Source organism: Stegostoma tigrinum, chromosome 10 (genome assembly GCF_030684315.1).
Source record: "Stegostoma tigrinum isolate sSteTig4 chromosome 10, sSteTig4.hap1, whole genome shotgun sequence".
Taxonomy (NCBI): domain Eukaryota; kingdom Metazoa; phylum Chordata; class Chondrichthyes; order Orectolobiformes; family Stegostomatidae; genus Stegostoma; species Stegostoma tigrinum.
This window is the reverse complement of record NC_081363.1, coordinates 41,042,272-41,062,192: the sequence shown is the minus strand read 5'-3', so window position 1 is coordinate 41,062,192 and position 19,921 is coordinate 41,042,272. Positions and strand designations below refer to the sequence as shown.

At 40.2% G+C, this 19,921-nt stretch overlaps 1 protein-coding gene across 1 annotated transcript in view; it reads right to left on the bottom strand.

Annotated features, from left to right (window-relative positions):
* The window catches only part of tdrd9 (tudor domain containing 9), a 133,557-nt gene that overhangs the window by 40,083 nt on the left and 73,553 nt on the right, over positions 1–19,921 (bottom strand). Inside the window, exons 13-21 of the mRNA XM_048537262.2 lie at positions 15,873–15,977; positions 15,212–15,309; positions 14,441–14,572; positions 14,152–14,314; positions 13,976–14,039; positions 11,036–11,099; positions 9,732–9,776; positions 5,757–5,810; positions 3,540–3,656 (exon numbers count right to left, since the gene is read on the bottom strand). Of these exons, the coding sequence (XP_048393219.1) occupies positions 3,540–3,656; positions 5,757–5,810; positions 9,732–9,776; positions 11,036–11,099; positions 13,976–14,039; positions 14,152–14,314; positions 14,441–14,572; positions 15,212–15,309; positions 15,873–15,977 (842 nt within the window). The remainder of the gene's footprint in view (positions 1–3,539; positions 3,657–5,756; positions 5,811–9,731; positions 9,777–11,035; positions 11,100–13,975; positions 14,040–14,151; positions 14,315–14,440; positions 14,573–15,211; positions 15,310–15,872; positions 15,978–19,921) is intronic.

Below are 19,921 nucleotides of genomic sequence, written 5' to 3'. Positions count from 1 at the left end.
TATCATCACAAAAGGCGCATCAATCTTTGTCCTCACTGCCCGTAATAAACCTTGGGTACATCCCATCTGGCCCAGGGACTTAACTATCCTCACGTTTTTCAAAATTTCTATCACATCCCCCTTCCGAACATCAACCTGTTCAAGCATGGCAGCTTGTTTCACTCTTGTCCTCACAAACGTCAAGGCTCCTCTCACTACTGAAGCAAAGTATTCATTAAGGACCTCATCTACCTCCTCCGACTCTGCACTCAAGTTTCCTCCACTATCCCTGATTGGCCTAAACCTCACTCTGGCCATCCTCTTGTTCCTCACATAAGTATAGAATGCCTTGGGGTTCTCCTTAGTCCTACTCGCCAAGGCTTCTTCATATCCCCTTCTAGCTTTCCTAAGTCCATTCTCCAGTTCCTTTCTGACTACTTTGCAGCCCTCTAGAGCCATGTCTGATCCTTGCCTCCTCAAACTTAAGTAAGCTTTCTTCTTCCTCTTGACTAGATGTTCCACATGTCATGTTGTCCAAGGTCCCTTCGCCTTACCATCCTTCCCTTCCCTCAGGGAGGCAAACCTATCCAGGACTCATAGCAAGTGCTCCCTAAACACCCTCCACATTTCTGTCGTGCATTTTTCTGAGAATATCTGTTCCTAATTTATGCTCCACAGTTTTTCGCTAATAGCATTGTAATTCCCCCCGTCCCAATCAAATGCTATTCCGCACCATTTGCTTCTATCCCTCTCCATGACTATAGTAAAGGCTAGGGAGTTGTGATCACCATCACCAAAATGCTTTTCCACCGAGAGAACTGACACCTGGCCTGGTTCGTCGCCAAGCACTAAATCCAATATGGCCTCCCCTCTAGTCGGCCTATCTATATATTGAGTCAGAAATTCTTCCTGGACACACCTGACAAAATCCGCTCCATCCAAACAATGGGCACTTAGGAATTTCCAGTCGACATTAGGGAAGTTGAAGTCACCCATGACAACAATCCTATTATTTCTGCATCTTTCCAAAATCTGCCTCCCAATCTCCCATATTCTTCAGTGTCTGTGTTGCTATTGGGGGGTTCTCGCAAAACTCCCAATAAAGTGACTGCTCCTTTCCTGTTTCTGACTTCCACCCATACTGACTCAGTAGATAAACTCTCCTTGACAACCTCTCTTTCTGCAGCTGCCATACCATCCCTGATTAGCAATGCTACTCTCCCACCTTTTTTACCTCCCTCCCTATTTCTTTAGAAACATTTAAACCCCGGAACATCTAACAACCATTCCTGCCTATGTGTTATCCAAGTCTCCGTAACGGCTACAACATCGTAGCTCCAAATACGGATCTATGCTCAAAGTACGTCATCCTTATTCCTGATATTTACTGCGTTAAAATAGACAAACTTCAACCCATTGCACTAATTGCAACTCTGCCCTATTAACTGTCTGGCCTTTCTTACAGACTGTCTGCACACTGTATCTATAGCTCCGGTTTCCATCTGTGCCAAACTAGTTTAAACCCTCCTGCAGAGCTATAGGAAACCTCCCACCCAAGGTATTGGTGCCCCTCCAGTTCAGGTACAACCTGGCCTTCATGTACAGGTCTCACCTTCCCCAGAAGATATCCCAATGATCCACATATCTGAAGCCCTCCCTCCTACACCAGCTCTGTAGCCACATGTTTAGCTGTCTATTCCTAGCCTCACCAGCCCGTGGCACCAGTAGTAATCCTGAGATTACTACTCTGCTCACTCTGCCTTTTGGCTTCCTAACACCCTGCATTCACTTTTCAGGTCCTCATCCCTTTTCCTAGTTATGTCATTGGTACCGACATATACGACTACTTCTGGCTGCTCACCCTCACCTTAAGAATCCTGTAGACTTGATCCAATAATCCCTGAATGTGGAACCTGGGAGGGGTTCACTTGATTCTTTCATAGGAAGAAAGGTTTAATAGGTTGGCCCTTTGCCCTCTGGAGTTTAGAATAATGACAGGAAATGTTATTAAAACAAACAAGGTCTTGAGAGGACCTGACAGGGTAGTTGCCGAGAGGATGCTTGTCCTTGTAGGAGAGATGAGAACTAAGAGCTCTCGCTTTTAAGATGAAGATTAAGACCATAAGACATAGGAGCAGAGTTTAGGCCATTCAGCCAATTGAGTCTGTTCAGCTATTCAATCATGGCTGATAAGATTCTCAACTGTATTCCCCACAACCTTTGATCCCCTTGACAATCAAGAACCTGTCTATTCCTGTCTTAAATAAACTAAGGGATTTTTAAAAACTCTCGGATGGTCACTAATTTGTGGAATGCCCTTCCTCAGAAAATATTCAGGACTAAGTCAGTGATTGTTTTCCAAGGTTGAGATGGATAGATTTTTGATAGTGATGGGGACCAAGGATTATAGGGGTGTCGGAGGACAGGGGTGGACAAAACAAGAAGTGAATCGAAGACCACAACCAGATCAGCCAAGATCTTAACTAAGGCATAGCAAAAAATCTTGGTCAACATTGGACTTGGAAGTAGGAGTAGACTATGTCCCTACATGGACCCTTCTTTACTGAGGTTGTAGACATGCTTGCTGAGATGGTTGGTTTGTTGGGGTGATTTGTATTACTTCTGGTTTTGTTTCTCAGTGGTTTGTACACAGGGTCCAATTCAATGTGTTTCAGGATGGAATTCTGGTTACCTAGAGGTCTATTTAGTTTTGATATCATCTCCGAAATGTCCTTTAATATAGCCCACAAACCAACAGCCACCCTACGACAGCTACTGACTAACAAAGGATCCCATACCATATCCAGCAAGACTGGGGTAATATACAAAAAAAAACACTCAAGGATTATGAGAAACACAATGTAGGCCAAACAGGAAGAAAATTGACTATAAGATACGTGAACACCAACTACCCACCCAGAGACACGACTAATTCTTACTTGTCTCACTGCACGCGGACAACAAGGAGCACGAATTCAACTGTGACAACAAATCGATAATTTCTCAAGCCAAACAGAGATACGTCAGGAAATTCCTAGAGGCCTGGCATTCCAACCAGAACTCCATCAACAGACACGTTGAACTGGACCCAGTGTACAAACCACTGAGAAGCAAAACCAGAAGTAATATTGATCATCCCAGCAAACTGAGGCATGTAAAGTACAAGTGGGACAGAACACCAATGCTTCACCAGAGATGCACGGGCAATGTTACCTAGCAGGGTGACAAAACTTTTGCAACCAAACCCACCAGCTCTGCAAGCATGTCTACAACCTCATCCACAATCCAAGGTACAAATCATCTTGAAAATTGTAAACCCTTCTTCGCTGTCAATGTGCAAGAACCTGGCTTCTGCAGGAACTTCAGGGTGTGTCTGCAAGGAGCAGAGTCTCTTTCTTCCTTTATCTGACCAATAATGCAGGGAAGAAGCCAGGTTACCTATGTTGGATAATAGGTGCATGCATCACATCAGGCTGTTGTAAACTATGGTCAATATTTAGGTAAGATATGAAACTTGAAAAATGTTGTAAGTAAAAACACCGAAAGAACAAAAACAGTACCTGCAGAATAAACCTTTGTTTATGCACATATTCTTCAGTTGTACACCCACTAGTGTGATCAGTACACATATTAAAACACTGAACACGTTCTTTCAACTCCTCATACAACTGTGCCACCTAGCAGGAACCAGTCAAAAACAGATTATTGGAATTCATGTTCCAAAAACATGATAGGTTTTCATTTAGCTATACAGTTAATTTCTTCAGCAAAAACAGAAATTTTCAGCAGGTCTGGCAGCATCTGTGGAGAGAAATCCAAGTTAATGTTTTAGGTCCAGTGATCCATTTTCAGCATTTAGTTAATTTCTTCTTTTGAAAGCCTGTGCTAAAGACCCTATCCAGTTCTTAAACTACGTGTCTACAGCAGGTCTCCACTATTTTATCTGGAAGTAAGAATAACCAGTCAGGTAAAGGACAAGATCAATAGGATGAGAGCCTATCTAATCTACATAAATCGAAAACAAAAACTGACAGATAAAATAATGAGCAATGAGCTGTCCTTTCAGCATAGATTTAGCCAGAACTCCCTTAATAATGAAACAGTGAAAGAAAACAGACAAGACAGATGTTAGGTTAACGCATAATTCAGAAACAGGCTGAATATAAGAGGGGCATGCAAAACAATGATGAGTAGAAACAGAGAAAGTACAAAAAGCGACTGAAACTATTGTGAAAGGGAATCTGAAAATTTCTTCCAGAATATAAATCAGACAGGTGGTAAACAGGAGGGGTCCAAATGTCCTAAAGGAGGATTAAACAGACCAACTGAACATGAGCCTAATGTGAGTACAAAATGAGTACTTTGCTCCTGTTCTTTCCAAGGAAAATGCTGCCAAGGGTCAATGAAAAAAGAGGAGGTAGCTGAGATGTTAGCTGGGTTAAAACTTGAGGAAGAGGAAGTCTTTGAAAGGCTGGTTAAACTTTAAACTGATAAGGTCACCAGTTCCATGTCACATGCATCTGAGAATACTAAGAGAAGTACGGTTGCAGTTTACAGACACTGGCCACAATTTTCTGATGCTCCTTGGATAGAGATGGTACCAAAGGTCTGGAAACTACAAATGTTACCAAGCTTGTTCAGAAAAGAATGAAACAATATGCTCAGCAACTATAGCCATGTGAGTTTAATATCTGTTTATGATAAAGCTTTTGGAAACAATTACTAGAGGGCAAAATTAACAATAATTTTGACAAATGTAGATTAATCAAGGAAAGCCTGCTTAATAACTGCTAAAGACAAGCTTTTGAGAGTTGGATGAGTTATCACAGAGGGCAGAAAAGATAATTGGATTTCCAAAAACCATTTATAAAGTGTCTCATAACTGTATATCTGTAACATTAGAGCTGATATAATAATGACAACTATACCAGCATGGAAGCAGACATGACTCAGTGACAGAAAACAGCGCAGTGGTAGATAGCTGCACTTCTAGCTGGAAAAAGTTATTAAATGGGATGCCTGAATCACAAGCTACACAAATGCTTTTTTTTAATGCAGCAAGTGGTTAGGGACTTGAGTACACTGCCCAAGAGTATGGTGAAGGCAGAATTAAGACTTCTCAAAAATAATTTATTAATATCAGAAGGGCAAACTTTGCTAGGTTACTGGGAAAGGAAGGAGACAGGGTCTGGAGAAATTGCTCTTGCTGACAGCTAGCACAGACAAGACAGAATCAATAGTCCCCTCTTCTGTAACTAAATTATATAATCTTAAGAGCTTCAAAAGGTTACAGCAATTATGCTACCCATATCCCTTCTTCATCTGGACAATGGTAATTAACCAAGTCTGTGAGTTACACCTTTTCCAATCTTGTTACAATAGCCCTTCTGAAACTTACTTCAGGCAAATACACAAGAGATAAATTCCTTTTTTGTAAAAAAAGTCCTATAAAGCAGATCCTCACTTCTTCAGTTCATTACTCCAGTGTCAGACTTACATAAAGAAACAGCTCACAGGCAAAGTGACAGTAAATTCACTTCAGTATTAGTTCTGCTAATTTATTGTCCCTGTGAAATGCATACTAGTAAAGAAGAATATTGCAATTGTAAAGTATTCGAATAACTTTTTAGCGATTTCAGGAAACGTGCAATTGAAGTAAACAGATGTGTAAATAACTCCTTGAAATTATGAAGAGAAGTACGGCTACTGGGTAATTAGTAAATCATCACATATTAATAGTCTTTGTTGAATGTAAGAGTCCTTGACAATAAACTCACCTCTTTTATTCTTTTTATCTGGATGTAATTTGATTTTCCCCATTCTAACTCAGCCTGTGTCATATAACAATCATTAGAAAAGATGCACAATACATCAATTTATAAGGACAAAACTTAGTATTGAGATACAGAAAATCAAATATTGAAATATGCACAAGAGTCAATAACGGTAAGATTTAAAATCAGGTAAACAGGGCTATATATTTTTATGAAATATTTTATGAAGCCTCCATTTCAGAATGGTTTAATAAAATTGATCAACTTTTATCATGTTCCACAGTTATTTCAAGAGTGTTGCTTTTTACGGATTTTATTCAATATTAACTACCCAAAAAAAATGCAGCCTAAGAAAGTCATACATCTACACAATTATCAACTTGGAAGGAAACTTTTTTTAAAAATTTCACCTGAAGCCAAACTAAGTTTGAAGAAAACAATTGATCAAATGACAGCAGCCTATGACTGCAAAACTCTGAAGAAGTGCACAATGAAAAATGAGAACAAGTACAAACTGGTCTACCTTTAACATTTTCACAAGACAAAACAGATTGGATATCACAACAAATGCACTGTAGTGTCAAGATCAAAAAAAAGTACATTTTTGAATAGTACCTGTGCTTCAAATTTCATTAAAAATATACCAGAAACTAAGCAACTGCATATTGCAGTTATATTACAACAGTATGTTACATGAGAGAACCGCTGGTGATAACGCTCAAGCAGTTTTGAGGTATTGCTTACATATCTTCAGTGAGTCTTCAAATGCAAATTGTATTAACAATCCTATGATCACTCCAATTTCCACTGATTTTTCAACAACCCCTTCATGAACCTTACATATTCAACTTCTAGTTGAATGGAACAAATGGTCTGATAAGACATATTCTTTGATTGGGATTGCCTGAAGCCTTGAAAATCCTTGTTTTAGACTCTCTTCACTGCAGCAACTCATGTGCTAGTCAGAGATAATGGGAATTGCAGATGCTAGAGAATCCAAGATAACAAAGTGTGAAGCTGGATGAACACAGCAGGGCAAGCAGCATCTCAGGAGCATAAAAGCTGGTGTGCTTTCATGGTAATGGCAGATGAGAGATTATGGAACTGTGATCAAGTAAAGATAAAGGGTGCTCAAATCAGGATGTATTGTGATTCAGACAACTTGGAGGTGACTACACTCTTAATCCTCCTGTTCTTCTTAACAGTGGAAATTGCAAGACAGAATAGACAGTTAATACAATCTGACATATTTCCACAGTGTGTGTGTAGATGTACATGTGCGCGTGTGCAAGCATGTGCGCGTGTGTGTGCGTGTGTGCGTGCGCACATGTGTGCATGTATGTGTACAGTATGATGGGGTCACCTGTAGTGCAACATGAACCCAAGATCCCAGTTGAGGCTATCCTCATGCGTACCAAACTTGGCTATCTGCCTCTGATCAACGACTCTGCGTTGTTGTGTATCCTGAAGTCTGCCTTGTAGGCTGTTTACCCGAAGACCGAGGCTGAATGGCTTTGACAGCTGAAGTATTCCCCCACTGATGACTGTTAAGCAGTGTCCAGAGTCATCGTAGCATCTGCATGGTCTCGCCAATATACCATGCCTCAGGGCATCCTTGCCTGCAGCATTCAAGATAGACAGCATTGGCCACATCACACAAGTATCTGCTATGCGCGTGGTGGGTGATGTTCCCACGTGTGATGGCAGTATCCATGTCAACGATCTGACATATCTTACTGTACAACCCTGTCGTGGCAACGTCTGTGTTGTGGTCAATGTTGTCCTGAAGGCTAGTAGTTTGCTACAAACAATGGTCTGTTTAAGATCTGGCAGTTGTTTGAAGGGGAGAAGTGAAGGTGTAGGGAAGAAATCGGTGAGGTGCTCATCATCAATGACGGCATGTTGAAAATTGCAAAGAACACAGCATAGTTTCTCCGCTTTGAGGAAGTACTGGCCGACAAAGGGTACCCTATAGGTCGTATCCTGTCTGTCTTCTGGGGAGGTCATTAAGGATTTTCACTGCGCTCGTCAGAACTGACGACTGATGAGTTGAGCTTCATATCCCTTTCTTACGAGGGCATCATTCAACACTTCAGGTGTCTGTTGTGTTCCTCCTCATCCAAATAGATCCTGTGTATGTATAGGGCTTGTCCACAGGGGGTGGCTATTTTAATATGTTTACCGTGGATGGTCGAGAAGTGTGGCATCATGAGGTCATCTGTAGGCTTGCAGCAGAGAGAGATGTTGAAGTGTCCGTCCTTGAAGTAGATGTGCCCAAGAATGTGACTGATTCTAAAGAGTAGTCCATCGTAAATCTGATGGTGGGATGAAACTTGTTGATATCACTATGCAATAGTTTCAATGATTCCTCGTCATGAGACCCAAGGAAGAAAATGTCGCAAATGTACCTGACGTATAGTATTGGGCAGAAGTTCGATGCAGCAAAAGTCTTGTTCGAACTTGTGCATAAAATGCTTCCAAACTGGGGTGCAAATCTGGTTCCCATGGCTGTTGTGTGTGTCTGGATGAAGATTTCATGTGTCAAAGGTGAAGACACTATCGTCAAGGATGAATCGAATGAGTTGTAGGATGGCATCTGGAAATTGGCAGTTGCTGGTATTGTGCAATGAGGCTGTTGCAATAATGCCAGCATTGTCCATCGTGACTGGTCTATGGGTGCTGAGTTTCTACAAGAAATCAGTTGTGTCACAACTGAAGCTGGGGTTTCCCTGAACAATGGGTTTCGAAATGCCCTCGACATTTCCAGACAGGTTTTCACACAGGGTCCCATTGCCTGATACGAAGGAACATCCAGGTGAGTTGGCTTTGTGTATCTTTAGAAGATAAGAGAAATCCCCCACGAGAGAGCGTAGGCTACTCTGAAGAACTAGATCAAAAGTCTTGATCAGTCTGTCACATTCACAGGTATGTTCATTGGTCAGTTGTCTGTAGTGTTCCTGGTTGTTCAGTTGTCTGTATATCTCCTCGCAGTGGTCCATTCTATTCAACATGACGATGGTTCCTCCTTTGCTGGTTTGATGACAACGTTGTGATTGGTCTTGATATCACCTTATATTTTATGGAGACAGTCAATTACTAGAATATGACATCACAGCAAGATGATTCAAGTCCAGGAGCAGTGATGTCTTGCTTCAGTTGTACAGGTTCTAGGTGAAACCAAACCTAGCGTACTGTGAGTAGTTTTCATCTCTTATCTGGGCAAGGATTTTCTTGCTATAGAGGGAGTGCAACAAAAATACCAAACTAATTCCTGGGATGGCAGGACTGACGTATCAAGACAGACTGGATTGATTAGGCCAATTTTCACTTAAGTTTAGAAGAATGAGGGGAGATATTGAAGAATTCTATAAAATTCTAACAGAATTAAACAGGGTAAACACTGAAAAGATGTTCCCGACGACCGGAAAGTTCTAGAACCCGGGTCATTGTCTAAGCATAGGGACAGGCCATTTAGGACTGAAATGAGGAAAAATTTCTTTAGCCACAGAGTGGTGGGCCCATGGAATTTTTTGCCACTGAAAGCAGTCGAGGCAAAAACGCTGAATGTTTTCAAGAAGGAATTATGACTCTTGAGGCTAAAGGGACAAATGGTAGAAAGAGAAAGTGGAACATGGTATGGAATTGGATGATCAGCCATAATCATACTGAATAGTACCGCAAGCTCAGTGGGCCAAATGGCAACACCTGCTCTATTTTCTATGCTGTGTGCACAATCAATAGTCATACAAGTTATGTGCAGCTTGTCACTTTATCTCAGATTGTATTGAATTAAAACCTGAAAGAAATGAGCATGCATCACCCCACTTTGAAAACATTTCACATTTTTTTAAAAAAAAGCATTTATCAAGCATAACTTAAGTTTTGAAACAGTCCATTTCATTATCAGTGAATAAACAAATAACTGTCAAACACTTGAAAGCTAAATATTGTTAAAACGGTAAACATGCAATAACAAACCCTCGGAAATCTCAGCTGCCCTTGTTCTCTGCAAGAACGCCACGCCTGTGAGGAAAAAAAACACACAAAGTGTTCATAAAACAATTGCCTCTTAGCCTTATCATGCTCAAACCTGCAGAACATGCAAGATGGATTCAGAAAGAACAATAGGAATTGCTTTTTCTGCAATCAAGACCATGGGAATAGAGAAGCCACGCGCGAATTGAAGAGCTGTGTAGGTGGTTACTTAACCAATGTTTGAGAGAGCCTTGAAGCTGAGCTAATCAACCCTGCAAGGACAGGACCAATGGTCAAAGCCAACACTGTACTTACTGTCAATAGAACAACTACACAGTAATCGGGAATGTGAACTCAAACCTACTTTTACTCCCTATCCATGAGAGTGAAGTCCACTGTAATGTTCTCCTCACCCCAAAAATAAATTTCAACAGTCTGAATATGAGATTTCTAAGATATGGTAAAATCACCATAGTTCAACCAGACCACAAGACAGCTCCTTCATTAGGAATGGCAGAACAATGGTCTCCTGTCCCCCCACCTCAGCAGAACTGTCTGTTCTTCCAAGTCTGGCAATTAGACACATCATTGTTCTGCCATTCTCACATTCTGATCACTTAATCTGAATTATCAACATCTTTCCTTTACCAGCACTAGACACCCCACCCCAATCATAGCATTAATGCTATGCCGTCCAAACTTCTCTTCGTCTCTGATGACAAGTCATCTAGGCTTGAAACATTCAGAGACAGTAAGAACTGCCGATACTGGAGTCAGAGATAACAGTGTGGAGCTGGAGGAGCAGAGCAGGCCAGGCAGCATCAGAGGAACAGGGAAGTTGATGTTTCAAGTCAGGACCCTGAAGAAGGGGCCCAAACCAAAATGTCAACTTTCCTGCTCCTCTGATACCGCCTAGACTTGAAACATTACTTGCTCACTCTCCATGGACGCTGCCCGAACCCCTGAGATTTCAGCGTTTGTTTTCAGTCCTTCATATTTACCTCAGTTGGTACAGGAATTGATCCCATGCTGCTGGTGTTACTCTGCGTCCAACCCAACCGAGCTAATTAAATTCTTAAAATTTTCACTGTACACTTTTCTCAACTAATTTAGCTCTACTGTGACACTGAAGGGGACAATATGAAGTGTGAATCTTCAGAGCTTAACTAATCTTTGGAAGTATTAAACTGGTTGAGAATAATTACTAAATTACTGTAAAAAAATCATTACTAACTGCTTTAATACATTATCTGATTATACAATTAGTAAGAAATTTGCAGACATAAATTTTCCAAGTTTTTTTTTACCTTGAAAGCATTCACAAGTGCGATACAATCACTTAAAGTTCCATCTGAATACTCCATTTTATTCCTGCACATACAAAAATTATAATTTAAATATGAAAATCCAAGACACGCACACTACATATTTACACATTAAAATTCTCAGTTGTAATTTCTGAGGTTTGCATTTTAAGTGAAGCCTCGCCAGCATTGATTTACAATTCTCTCAAAATGCTTACTGAATTTTCCTTTCATTGACCAAAATCAAAAATACCTTGTGATCACAATGATGCAAATTGCATAGTCAAATTGTGTAATTTAGTGATATTAAAATTTTACTAGAACAGCTCAAACCTGCTCTAAAACAAGGGCTTGAAATTAATACTTTTCCCAAAACTGTGTCGCTGAGAAGAATATGGGTTGCTCTGACTGAACTTGTGCAGTGCACACAAGTTCCCAGAATCGAACAGTTATCATCTAGCTAAAACAAAAGAAGTGATTGAATTTTCTGATGAAGTAACAGTGCAAGTTAAGGGTAATGTTATTAACCAAAGCTCAACACCTTGGGGTGATGGGTGAATTCGCTCCCGAAATCCCCAGTTCACCTGGGAAAATTGAATCACAGTATCAACAAACCAGAGAAAATTCACCCCAGTAAATAAAATGGTAGAAATCATTCAGGAGTTCCAATCGCAGGCTACTTGCATCTCATGTTTGCTGTCGATAAGAACATGAATGTGAGACTGAGGGCAATGGGGCTGCTGAGAAGGCACATGGTAAGGGAAAAGGGAATTGGGGCGTGGGGAACCAGAATGATAGGAAGAGAGCGAGACAGAGACAGAGACAGAGACAGAACAAGGTGCAAAATGAAGAGAGGGAGAGAGTGCATAAGAGAGACAGAGCATCTGCAAAGAGGGGAGGGAGACAGTATACAAAAAGTTAGTGAGACCGAAAACACTGCCCCTGAAAATCACAAAAGTATTCCTGCATCTGAAGAGGAGCCATTGAAAAGAAAAAAAATCCCTGCAATTTGTCATATATGCAAACTGAAGTCAGGAACAGGTTAGTCAACAAAGTTAAAGCCTTTAAATAAAAACAAAATTGGTATTACAGTTAACAAGCTGATTGAGTGACAGTAAAACAATGGCATGAATGGTTGTTTATTGAGAAAGGTGAGTAGTAAGGTTATTCACAAGTAGTAGGAGCTACTACTTTTATTTAATGAACTAGATTGTGTGTGCTGGACACAATTACAAAATTTGCTCATCATATGTCAGGGTTGTTCTTGATGAAGTCAAAGGGTATCTGTGGTGTTGCAAAAACAGTGGCTGGGGCCTGATTTTGAGATTCCCGGCTCCATTGCTGAGATTTCCAATTTTCGCCAGTGGCAGCTGGTGTACGTCAGAAGCCTGCACCCTGAATTCTAGCTGCTGGCTCCACAGCTGGGATTGGGGTATGGCCCGGTACTCCACAATTCACATGGAGTCAGGTTACGAAAGATTTTTGGTTCGCTATACCTCAGGTATTGCAAATCATTATCTGGATAAGGGAATCTTTCTTTCTTGGTTGTCAACTATGCTAGCTGATCCAGTGTTTATTATCTGTCCCTAGTTATCTGTGAGAAGATGGAGGTGAGCTGCCTTCTTGAATTGATGCAGTCCATGTTCTGCTGATTGAGTGTGATGTGATGGATGTGCTCAAAATCCTGGCAGGTTCAGAAAGAGCAGATAGGGAGAAATGCTGACAGTTCATCTGCTATACTTCAAAACAGTGCCATGGAATTTTTCACATTCTCCTAAGCAAACTAGTTCAATAACTCAACTAAGAAATGGCATCTCTAGTATTAGTGTAGATCCTCCGTACTCTCTTATCTTCCATTGATTACTGCCCACTCAGTTTTCATTTCTGAACGCAAACTGTCTATTAATATTCATTACAAGCTTACCAACACCCCCAACTACCTGAAACGTGTTTTTTCACAACGTGACTTCCTTAAGTACCCTTTTCCATTCTCCCAGTTTCACTTCATTGCAGTTGCTCTAATGCTGTTACCTTCAATGGCAGTGTTTCAAATGTCTTTCATTTTCCTCCAATGAGGATTCCCACCTCAACTGTGACAGACAGGGCCGTTAACCAAGCAGCTCCATCCAACTGGATAATGTGGAGAACTGTTAGAGGTAGGTGGAGGTCTACAGGCAAATATGCCAATACTTTTCCTACAAAAGTTAGATCTCCATCATATGGGTTATCTACTCATTTCATTTCAACAGAAAGTGCTCCCACCTTTATACAGGAAGAGAGAAAACTGCTGTTGGTGCCTTTTGCCACTTCAGGTACTATTTCAGGTATACATGCTTGGTTAAGATTCAGTGCAAAAGGGCAGTTTTGTGTCAAAGGCTACATATAGGCCGAGAGAGGTGAGGAGGAATAATATGCTACAATCACAGCCAAAAATACGTCATTTGTGACTCTGATAAGAACTGTATCATTTGTGGCACAAACTGAACAAAAGGATTACCACATGAATGTCAGGACAAAAAGGGCATGGGTTTCAAAGACAACAGCACACAGTCAAGGATTTTGGAAAGAAAGGCAGTAGTTTGCAAGGGCACCATTTTGTTTAAGGAGAGGTTCGATGACAACAAATTTGACGGAGAGGGGTCATGGACTGAGGAAGAAAACCATTAACTCCCAAGCTATCACTGATGTAAGGGGGTGTTTGGTCAGCAACGTGGAGGGAAGAAGGCTGAAGCAGGAGGGTGAGGTCTCATAGACAAGTGGAGTTTAGAGATGGTACTGGGGAAGACTGAAGAGAAAAAATAGATGATTGTTCTGCTTACGGCCAGTGCAGATTTCTTGGGAATTTCACAAGGGAGAGGATCAGTGCAAACAGTAACAGTCATTGGATTAAAATCCTTTCCCTCTGCTTTTCACTCTTCCCCAACTAACAAAACAAAACTTTACCGATATCCTTCAAGGTGCTGCTTGAAAGGCATTGCAAAAAAGTTCTTCAGCGAAAGAGCAGCAGCTAGAATGAAAATTGCAGTTTATTAGAATCGCTTTAGAAAGTTGGTCAAAATTTGCTCACTGGAATTTTTAAAACTTAAATTAATATTCTATATGTATATTTATATGCTTACCAATAATTAGGCATTCCTCTAAACAGCCAAACACATGTCCTATGACTATAAGTTTTCCTAGGTGGAGGTCTACAGGCAAATATGCCAATACTTTTCCTAAAAAAGTTAGATCGCCATCATATGGGTTATCTACTCCTTTCATTTCAACAGAAAGTGCTCCCACCTTTATACAGGAAGAGAGAAAACTGCTGTTAGTGCCTTTTGCCGCCTCAGGTAATATTTCAAGTATACATGCTTGATTAAGATTCATTACAAAAGGGCAGTTTTTAAGCACTGTTCAATGACTTGCCTCTTTCAGTAATAGGACAGTGCGTTCAATGTCTTTCAAATTGGGTGGAGATAAAGCAGAAGCCAGCAATGCTCTTGGTTCTCCCATATCCAGTAATTTGACTTTCAGTACAGTGTTGCCTAATGGGCAGCGCTAAGAAATAAAAAAACATTTTTTCTTTAGCATATACCTTAAAACTTAAATCAAAAATCATCTAGCTTGCATACATTTCTTTAGAATTTACTGATAAACAATGCTAACAACAGACATGAAATTGAAGCTTTTTACCTTGCCATCATTAAGGCTGAAGCACAAAAAACCAACTTAAAAAGAAAGAAATAATTTATATAGTATTTTATCAATTGGTTGGACTATGGTGGGCATAGAGGTGCAGCTAGCAGTTTACATGCAAACCAGGTGATATCATGGAATTGCAAAGATTGGCATCTCCATAACTGTTTCTTCAATAAAAAGTGTTTAATCTGTGATCACACCGTACAAATCACAACTTCCTTTCTTAGTTTAAAACCTGGTAGGTGCAAGAAAAGAAGCTTTCACCTCATTTTTATGTTAAAAATTTACAGAAGTGTACCTTTACATGTCTAATTTGTGTTTAATGCATTTTATACCATACCTCAGTTAATGGAAATTTCAAATGAATTCTCCTAAAAAAGTTCTTAAATATTAATGCTAAATGCATCAACAGTTGACGAAACCAAGAGTGCTTAAATCAGACTCATTTAAAGTGTAAACAGGCACGCAGGAATTTCTTTTTGGAAAAGAAGTTAATACCTGCATTTCTGGTACCGCATGATCAGGAATGCAATGTGTCCAGAAATCACGTGTTACCAACCGATAACAGTATCCTTTTGAAACACGACCAGCACGGCCTATTCAAGATGTGAATAAAATCTTGCTTTAAAAAATAATTTTTAAAAAATTGTTTTACAAGATCTAACCACAGGTTTTAGCATTCAGCAATACAGAATTTCAATTTCATCCTGTAAACAGTCAAATTCCACATTTACTATTTCTTTATTAAATTTATTGGTCTTTCAGAGGTATCAAAGGTCCCCTCTGCCTGACAATATCAAGGGATATTTTAAAGTCCTAAAGAGAATTCTCAACATGTCCAAGCCAATAATAATTCCTCAACATGAAAACATCACAGGCCTGCCCAAATGTGTGACCTGTTTTAGTGACACAAAAGTAGTTCACTACATACTGACATCCAGAACAGTTACATATTATGTCTATATCTAAACTATATCTACATGGCAAAGCACTTTGAATGGAAGTCATTATGTTGTCTATTAACTCTAGAAATGAGGCAGTTACCAACAAATATATACATGTATATAAACAAAGCCTCCAAAACTGAAATATGGGCATTTTTCTCCTCAAAACATTCAAAACATGCAACAAAAAATTCAAAGTGGACCGTTCTTTTCACCTTTCCTCTGATTACAGCTCATCTTTGAAGCCCAGCTCAAACGAAGGCTCTGGTAGTTTGTGTCTTCATCACAAACCAGATGACGTGTTAAACAGAAATCTATCACTAGTATTTTCAGAGAGAAAAACAATATTGTTGGATCAAATCAGTAATTAGATTGCTAGGCAAACGTATGACCACAATAGCAGGAATAGATTAAACACTTTTTATTACTCATTACTCAATACAAATATGGCTGATCTTCAGTTTCAACACATTCTGCCTGTACCTATATTCCTTAATTCTGAGATAACAAAAATCTGTCTATCTCTGCCTGAAATATATTCAATGCTCTGGCTAGAAGATAAAAAAGATTCATTAATATTTATATAAACTTTTTTGTTCATTTCACCCAGAAAATGGGTAGCAGTTCATTAAAGTCAATTTTCCTGGTATCTATCTGAAAGTTGGATTGGCTGATGCTGGACGGAATATTCTAGAAGATAAGCCATTAATTTATTTGGGGATGCATATTGTTTAAGGTTTCCAGTGATTCACTCTTTGCTCCTTCTCATTTCAAAAGGCACAGTCATTGGAACCAAGCTAAACCCATCCCAGTGCCAAGGGGTTACTGTTCACCCTTATTTTTAGCATTTGAGTCAAACAAAACCTGGTGTCACACATCGACAGCAGAGGGAGGGAACTTTGGTCATTGCGCACAACAAGGAACACACTTAAATATAATTTGGTAAATTAACCTTTTGTAAGACATCCCACTTTGTTTCTACTCTTCCTGCCCTCAACACTTCAAAATGATTTCTCCTGCTGGAATCCTGGCATGATGGGCACCTAGTGTTGTACAGGCTCAGTGGTTAGCACTGATGCCTCACAGCGCTAGAGACCCGTGGTCAATTCCAACCTCCGGCGGCTGTCTGCGTGCAGCTTGCACGTTCTCCCTGTGTCTGTATGGGTTTCCTCCAGGTGCTCTGGTTTTCTCCCGCAGTTCAAAGATGTGCAGGTTAGGTGCACTGGCCATACTAAATTGCCCATAGTGTACAGGGATGTTTACAGTCAGTGGGTTAGACATTAGAAATGCAGGGAAATGGGTCTGGGTGGGATGCTCTTCAGAGAAGCAGTGTAGACTTGTTGGGCTGAGTGGCCTGATTCCACACTGCATGGGTTCTATAATTCTGGTTGAAAAGACCAAATTGAAGAGGAGTTAAAGAAAAATTAAATTAACCTATCTTGTGCAAGAGGGTGGGCCTCTGGTAACATTCTCACCAAGGAGAACAGTTCTAGGATTAGAAGTTACCAGGGTAAGAAATAAAAACTTCAGTAGAAAACCTTGAAGGAGTTAAAAATCACTTTGGATGACCTAATGTCTACCTAAGCATACTATAATAAATACTTGCCAAGTACACTTTTCAGGTTGTGCTAAAAATAACATGATGGTTTTCCATTTGGTGGTTAAAGTTTAAGGTGCAGTACAAAAGAAGGATTCAATCAATAGTGCCGCGTGTACTTTAATAAAATAAATGCTTCAAAACAAATGTTCTTGTACCATCCAGTCATTAATTACAAGTTCAGATTTATTGTTAAAAATTTAGGACTCTTCAGATAGAATCACAAATCTGCCAGTGTCGCATGTACTCAAGTACAGAGGTACAGCAGTACAGTTAAAAGACTATAATGTCACCTCTCATGACACCATTTTAGATACAAAGTACCTAGGTGCAAATCTTAAATACAAAAGAATTCGCATTACCTTACAGAGACTCATGGCACAAGTTATGAATAAAACAGTTTTAAAAAAACATTAGTCAGATAAACAAATTACAATAAAAAAATTACATTGCAATAGCTCAGCACAGGGACTTCCACATACGGTCTGACCAGCCTAGCAAGTTACTGACCACCTGAGCCAGACCCCTATCCACCAACCATCCCCACTCAGCTCCAGGCCTCCAGCCCGCTCCGCTCCGGCCCTCGGCTGCTCCGCTCCAGCTCCGTCATTCCATGTCTCTCCAAGCCTCCAACCCAGTCCATTCCAGCTCTGAGCCACTCTGCATGCACTCCTCTAAGCCTCCAACCTGCACGACTCGGCTCTGAGCTGCTCCATACTTGTCCAAGCCTCCAACTCACTCCATTCGGCTCTCAGCCACTCCATGCTTCCAGCCCATTCCACTCCAGCTTTCAGACACTCATAATCAAGCAATGTACGTATCATTGCTAAAACATGGAGATCAATAGGGATAGAGCTATGACCCCACCAAAACCTGATCATTCTTTATTCCTATATCCCAATCAATCCAACTTTTGGCCATTTGCCCTCCTCAATCCTACATTCTGTGGTTTCTTACATTGGACTTGCAGCTCGTCAGAACAGTGCATAAAATCTTCAGTTTACTCCACTAACATTCACAGATTTGACAATGTCTCTAGCAAGGCCAGCATTTACAGCCTAACCCCAATTGCCCAGAGGGCAGTTATGAGTCAACCACATTGCTGTGGTTCTGGAGTCACATGTAGGCCATGTAGGCAGTTTTGTTCCCTAAAGGGCATTAATGAATCTGATGGGTTTTTCCAACAATCGGCAATGGATTCAGAGTCATCATTAGATACTTAATTCAAATTCCACCATCTGTCATGGCAGGATTTGAAGCCAGGTCCCCAGAATATTACCTGGGTTTCTGGATTAACAGTCCAGTGATAATACCACAAGCCTCCCCATTTCCAAAACAAAGCTCAGTTTTTCTAGAATGACCCAGAAACAAATGTTATATCCTCAACTGATCAGGACGACAAAGCCAACCTCATCTCACACTTCCAAAATGACAGTTGTCACAATTAATTATTTCTTCCATTGTCAAATGTGAAGCAGTCAGAACAAAAAGACTAATAGACCTTTTGTTTCTGAATTCTGAGTCAAGAGGATGGTGAATTCTCATCTCAATTTTAAACAGTTTACTCTTTTACTCTGAGGTTATATCTCCTAGTTCAAAACTCACTCATTAGTGAAAACATCCTATCCATATTCACCTTGTCACACCCTATAGAAATTTTATACATTTTAATGTGCTCACCACCCATTCTTGAAAATTCTTGAGAACACAGGCTGATTTCTTCAGTCTCTCCTCTTAAAGCAATTTCACCAGTCCAGGGTGAAGGCCCATTGTGCTCAGTCACTTTGCTTTGATAAGATGGCCACAACTACACATGGTACTCCAAATGTGATATTACCAAGGCTCTGACTACACTAAGACATCTTCACCCTTGTACTGAAATCCCCTTGCGATAATGGCCAACATACAACTTACCTCCTCAACTGTTACCTGCAGCTTCATGCTTCCCTTCAGTGACTCATGAACAATGACATCCAGGTCTTTTTGGATGTAACACTTCTTAACCTCTCATCATTTAAGAAATACTCTGCCATTCTTTTCTTCTACCAAAGTGGATAACTTCAATATATTCCATCTGCCATGTTCTTGGCCTATCACTTAACCTGTCCAAATCCCCTTGAAGCCTTCTTCCATTCACCTCAACTTTCATTCCCACCTTGGTCATCCACAAGCTTGGACATATTACATTATACAGTTTATCAATAGCAATCTTTTGACAATAAATAGAAACCATCATGTACTGTTAATACTAAGGATACTGAAAGCTCTTCCTTCATTCTTGCTCTCGCTCCCTCAACCTCCTGCAAGCTAGGCAATGAAAGGCAACTCGGAACAAGAGCTATTCACTCAGAATTTTAGAATATCTGCAGTTTCACCACGAGAGGAAACAAGACAACAGGTAAATAACTGGACTTGGGTCTTTTCATTTTTCAACACGAGGGAAAAACTGTATTTGCTCCTAACCCTGTTTGCAGTAGATAGCCTTCTTCCTGACTGTTTTTTTCCCCCCAATGTTGATTACTTCTGTTTTTCTCAGGTTTAATTAAAAATAAAACTCCACACTCATTCACTCAAGAAAACCTTGGAATTGGTACAAAGGTTGAGTAGATTAGGATTATTTTCATTAGAAAGACAGAAATTGAGGGAGGACTAGATTGAGGTCTATAA